Here is a 5,516-nt window from a genome sequence, read left to right as displayed (position 1 = left end):
TATCGGGTCGAAAGAGAAGGGCTTTCTGCTTGATGCGTCAGTTTCCCCTTCTGAGCTTTTCGGCACTTCCGTCGAGACGGTGGTCGAGAAGTTTAAGGAGGCCAAGACGCGCTCGGCTACCTTTAAATCCTTAATTCCACGAAGGTCCAGGTCTGAGCCCGAACAAAGGGGTCCTGGCCCGTCTCGATCTAAGGATCAAAGGCCGGCTCAGGAGACTAGTGTTGTGCCTCGCACCCCTTCCCCGCCTGCGGGTAGGGCTCAAAAGGGGAATGAGTCTAAGGGTGTCATTGGTGAGTACGATCCATTTAATCTACTCTACTGCTAGTTCTTGTGCATCCGATACTAACCTTTTTCTGCAGTGCTACTCTGACCTGTTCTGTTTTCTGACTTTTAGGTTTCACCCCCCTGTTAAGTCAGGACATCCTGCTGTTGACCGATTACAGTGATGGTTTCACTCATCGGTACTGGATCCAGGCTGGTGATAGCCCTCATCTTCGGCTTGGACACAGAGCCTGGGCTTCTGCGGAAGCCTCCCAGCATCAGGTCCCCAGTATAACGCTGCAACCTCAGAACCTGCAGGTCCTTTTCGTGGGCTAGTACTCTTCTGAGTACATGCTTCGTGACATGTTCCCTGTCCTCTGGCCAGGGTGCGCTTCTCCTTTCTCACCCTGAGGGGTCTCCTGAGATTTTAGTCTTTCCTTAACCATCATGCACGTTCTCTGAGCTAGAGCTCCTCTCGCTGAGGCGTTGAGGAGCTCAACACTCCATAGACGGTCAGGCCCGTGGGTCCTCCCTGTCTCACTGCCCTTATGGTTGAACCAGTAATCGCCCCTCTGCGGAGTGGGCTTGAGTACACTGCATTCCCTGAGGTAAGAGGGATTTGTGTTTCTGCGGAAAACCCTCTTGAATGCTTCAGCTCTGAGGAGCAGTAAGCTCTGTACGCATGAATGGTTATTTGGTCCGGCTATTTCTTCAGATTCTATCGGGTCTGTTTATACGGGACCCATGCTCTCTATTGAGATAGAGAGCATGAGACCGTGTCCAGCTGCACCAGTGGACTGTCTCTTATTGGGCCCTGCTGGGTTACCCCTTCTAATGTAGCGCCTCCTTCTAGTCGAGTCGAGAAGTGCTCCCCTCACTGTGAGGGTTAGCTATGAGTCGCTCCCAGTATGTGCTGTAAGGGCCCGCCTCAGCTTGAGAGCCGAGAGCGCTGCTCCCGAAAAACTTCATTTGCAACAAAACTGAGTGTTAGGCCCGTTTCTGTCACCTCCTTGGTCAGTTGCCTCTATGCTGGGACCCTGTTGTTCCCTTTAGAAATGTGTGATCCCCTTCTAGCAGGATCCCATTTATGATGTTCCATTTGCGATCTTTCTTCTTCCCTGGACATGGCTGTGCTCCCCTCACTGCAGGAGGGTCCCCTTGAGCTCGCTGGTCCTGGGCAGACTGGGTGAGTCCTCCTCTCGACTTCAAAGTTAGGTCCTCTGACCATGGGGTATTGATCGCTTCAGTCAAGCTGGGTTCCTCTCTCTCCTCGCTAGGGGTTGAACCCTCCGCTCTTGAGCTCCGTGGCAGTGACATCAGGTAGTTGGGCCGCTTGCTGCGTCCCTGATAAGCTGCCTCTATTTGGGTCAAGCCAGGCAGTGCTCCCCTCACTCCGGAGGGTTGTCTTTGAGCCTGCCGCTCCCGATTGAGCATCTGTGGACTTCTCTCATCGAGTCCTCCGCTCGTTTGAGCTCCATTGAGTAGCAGCCTCAGGTTGTTAGGCCTCTCTCCGCCTCCCTGTTGAGCCGCTTTCCTTGTGGGTCGAGCTTAGCAGTGCCCTTGGGAGTTTCATGACCACGCCCCTCTCGAGCTGAGCATTCGAGTCCCCCTTCTATTTTTGAAGTTGGGCCTCCGCTCTTTTGAGCTCCGGATAGCAATCATGCCAGGCGGCTGGACCATCTCCTGCCTCCCTGGCGGGTTGCTTGTTAAGTGAGCTAGCTCTGCTCCCCTCACCATGAAGGGCCTCTTGCAAGCGCGCCACTCCCTATCTGGGCATCTGTGAGCAGATGCTTCGGATTCTGTTCTGTGAGCATACCACAGTCACGTAGGGCCCCTAGGCTGGTTTAATACAGCCTCGGTTACCCCTTAAGCAACGGTGTTTCTAAATCCACGCTATGGTAAGTGCACACGCTGAGCTTCTGTGCACTTTCTAAAATCCACATTGTGGATTTGTGGACTTTCTTCTGATTCCAAGCCTTGAGCTCTGCCCTAGGCTTGGGCTTCCTAGTCCAGCTCTTAACAGGTAAGTTTCTTAGGGTATGCAGCTCAGACCCTTGGCCGAAGGGGTTAATGTCACTGACAGCCGTCAAGATGTCCTTTGGGGCAACTCCCATGGCTATGGTAGAGTTGGTACTTAGTGCTCGCCATGGTTTCTGGCATGCACTCCCCTCAGCATGGCGGCGTGACTATACCGTTCACCATAGCGACCCCTAGAGGACGCAGTTCAAAGACACTGCGTCCTCTAGTTCCCTTGCCATGCTTCAAACGTAAACTTCAGACGAAGAAGCGGATGTTCTCCCGGCGGCCTTTTATACTATGGTTGTGCCGGGTGATGACGTCACGGGCTGTCACGGGCCAATGTTATTGTCGTGTTTAGATGTATGCATCAGACACCGGTCACGCTGAAGGCGTTCCCCATAGCGACCCCTAGAGGACGCAGTGTCTCATTCCCTTCTCAGGGAACCATGGTTACATACGTAACCTGAGACGTTTTTTTATGAAAATTTTAAGTAAATCTAATACTAGTAAATTTTGTAGAGTGGTTTATACAAGGCCTAATTAAAGGGGAATTCCCTTACCTGGCCAACAACAACGAAGCAACTTGGGTGTCATTGCTCAGGATTTTTTCTCCGTCATGAAATCTTTATCCACCTTGTGCATGTCAGCCCAATGCTTGCACTCAGATTTTCGTCTTCTGGCTTCAAAGCTTTTATGCTTCTTCTGCCATGATAGAGGTAGTGATTCCCTGTTGTCTCCACTGGTAAATTACAGTTCTTCATATTTTCGTTCTTTGCATAAGCAAACTACACTACGCGTATGTATCTGACATGTATCCTTTAGTGAAGCCAGCGGGGTTGCTAAATCCGTGGTTTTACTTTGTAATTAGGCTACTTTTACAATGTTGCCTCGGGTTTTTAGCCCGCGGGGAAAAAACGCAGTTGGGCTAGTTTTGGGTTAGTTTTTAATAGCAATTGGGCTGGTTTTGTTTCGCAGACCTGACAACCTTGACCACGGGTCACGTCATTTAAATAAAGCGAAATGCATTGAGACCTGACTCGCAACATGTATAATTAAAACTCTTTGTCCCAGATTTTCTAAACAGGGTGAATTAGCGCGAGAGCGCAATTCGAAAACAGCGCAGATGGGCGTGGAAATTTCTGTAGGTGATTTACTGACAAAACGCGAATTAAAGAACACAGACGCAACGTCTCATTTACATATCGACCAACGCAATATACCAAGCGCAGCACAAATTAGCTTAGTCGCAAATAAGCAGAGCCTCATTAGGAGATGCGCATCAGGCACAGGTGATCTACTTACGACACAGGCGCAAAATAGTTTTAAATAATGGTGCAAATACCAGTAATTTGCCGTGAACAAACGTTAGTAAATCCGATGCGTGATTCATTTTAATACTCTCCTCCCATAAATTTTGCTTCTGAAAGGGAAACTCCTAGAAATGCATATTCAATAAGGTCAGGTGCAAAAATAACTGCCCATGCCTTTTCAGCGCCAATTCTTCACTGAGCGTCTTTAGTGAATCCTGAGTAATATAGCCTACATATAACCGCCAAAAGACAGTTTGCCTTGGCGCAAGCTGTTAGTAGGCTAAAGCTGGCCCTTTGTATAGTAGCTAAACTATTAGAACTGTGACTTTTAGGGTTATGTAAGGCAGAACAAGCTCTTTAAAGTTCACCCATCAATCATCATTAATTCACCCTCATGTTCAAACTTACTTTTTTTTGCAATACAAAAGGGGAAATTCTGAACACTTTGTTGGTCATTTTTTTCAAGCAATGAATACAGCTATGTGAATGGGGACTGAAGTTATTACATTAGTTTTATGAGTCTCTTTTATAGTTTACTGAGTCATTTTGTTTTTGTAGACATCTGTTTTCACGCCATCATTTGGCGCCACCACAAATGTGCACATTAACAGCAAGATGACAACACAAGAGGTCATTACACAGCTGCTTCAAAAATTTAAAGTAGGTGTTATTACTTACAATTCAATATATATTTAGGATTTTATAGGATTTTATGTATCTGTTTTATTCACGGATTATTTCCACCCTCAATTTTGATAGAAAAATTCACCGTTTACTTTTTTAATGCAGATAGAAAACACTCCAAATGAATTTGCCCTGTACTGCATTCATCAAAGTGGAGGTATGTAGAATTGCTGATTCTGTTTTATGTATTTTCACCCTCAGTTAATTCCAAAACATATGTGGATAAAATAGCTTAAAGCTTAATTCAGTTCTGATTGCAAGAATAGTTTCATTTTCAAGCTTAAGTACTATTTTTTTGTGTGTGTGTACATTATTCCATCATTTAGTAACTTTTGTTCCAAGATTCGCATCCTAGAGCTTTAACTTTGCTGAAGTTTAATTCCAGAGTCACATTTCTGATCATTATATCCATTGTTCATAGAAAAGCGAAGGTTGAGCAGTTCAGACCTGCCACTGTGGGAACGTCTTCTACAGGGACCATCAAACAGCATCATGAAAATATTCCTCATGGATGCAGATGAACAGGAAATTAGCCTTGATGTAAGTCTAGCACTTCAGACATTACAGAAATGTGTTTCCTACTCAAATAAAACTCAATTTGTGTCTCATTTCCACTGGTTTTAATAGGTAGCTCAGTACCTCAATTTAGAGATGCCCATTTTGAAGGTAATTCTGCAGAAGCTGGAGGAGCAAGAGAACCAAGAAGTACAAAGAATAATCGCAAAGTAAGTCTGAAAAACAAAACATGTTTTTGGCAATTAATGCATTTGTTCTAATATATTAACACAGATGAAAAATTGTGTTAGTTGAAAGGCTTTCATGTATTTTTTTATTTTTTTTTTCATATATAGATATCAAAAGGAACGGAGTGTCTTGTTGCAGTGCTTGAAAAAAAAGATGCCGTTTAAAACAGAGACAACTGTATAAATGAAGTCTTGGCAACAGGAAACTGTTTCCAACTGTTGTGACGTCAACCACAGAGTAAAAAGAGAAATGGAAAATTAAATGGAAAGTGAGCCTTCAGGACTACAAGCCAGGAATCAGGAGTGCGAGATGTTCAAAAGTGCATATGTGACTTTCCGTGCATAGCTTTACTGTGAAGTTTGTGGTTATAATGTCTATAATGTAAAATAGTTTTCACATAAATGTAATTACGATATTTATCATGTGAGAAACCAACTAAAATACTGATATTTGATTTGCAGTTTATTTGTGAATTAACTGTTGCTCTATTCCTATATA

The 5,516-nt window shown here is 45.0% G+C and overlaps 1 protein-coding gene across 2 annotated transcripts in view; it reads left to right on the top strand.

Moving 5' to 3' along the window:
- The window catches only part of LOC107750196 (ras association domain-containing protein 6-like), a 12,734-nt gene extending 7,262 nt beyond the window's left edge, over positions 1 to 5,472 (top strand). For both annotated transcript variants that reach the window (XM_016565486.1, XM_016565481.1), the window contains exons 7-11: positions 4,149 to 4,250; positions 4,380 to 4,431; positions 4,696 to 4,814; positions 4,902 to 4,999; positions 5,126 to 5,472. In XM_016565486.1, coding sequence (XP_016420972.1) covers positions 4,149 to 4,250; positions 4,380 to 4,431; positions 4,696 to 4,814; positions 4,902 to 4,999; positions 5,126 to 5,201 — 447 coding nt within the window. In that variant the 3' untranslated portion in view covers positions 5,202 to 5,472. The remainder of the gene's footprint in view (positions 1 to 4,148; positions 4,251 to 4,379; positions 4,432 to 4,695; positions 4,815 to 4,901; positions 5,000 to 5,125) is intronic.
- Positions 5,473 to 5,516: the final 44 nt, after the last annotated feature.

The sequence above is a fragment of the Sinocyclocheilus rhinocerous genome, unplaced genomic scaffold, assembly GCF_001515625.1.
Source record: "Sinocyclocheilus rhinocerous isolate Xijiao unplaced genomic scaffold, SAMN03320098_v1.1 scaffold4841, whole genome shotgun sequence".
In the NCBI taxonomy this organism is placed as follows: Eukaryota; Metazoa; Chordata; class Actinopteri; order Cypriniformes; family Cyprinidae; genus Sinocyclocheilus; species Sinocyclocheilus rhinocerous.
The sequence above is the reverse complement of the archived record's forward strand: the minus strand, read 5'-3'. Positions and strand labels throughout refer to the sequence as shown.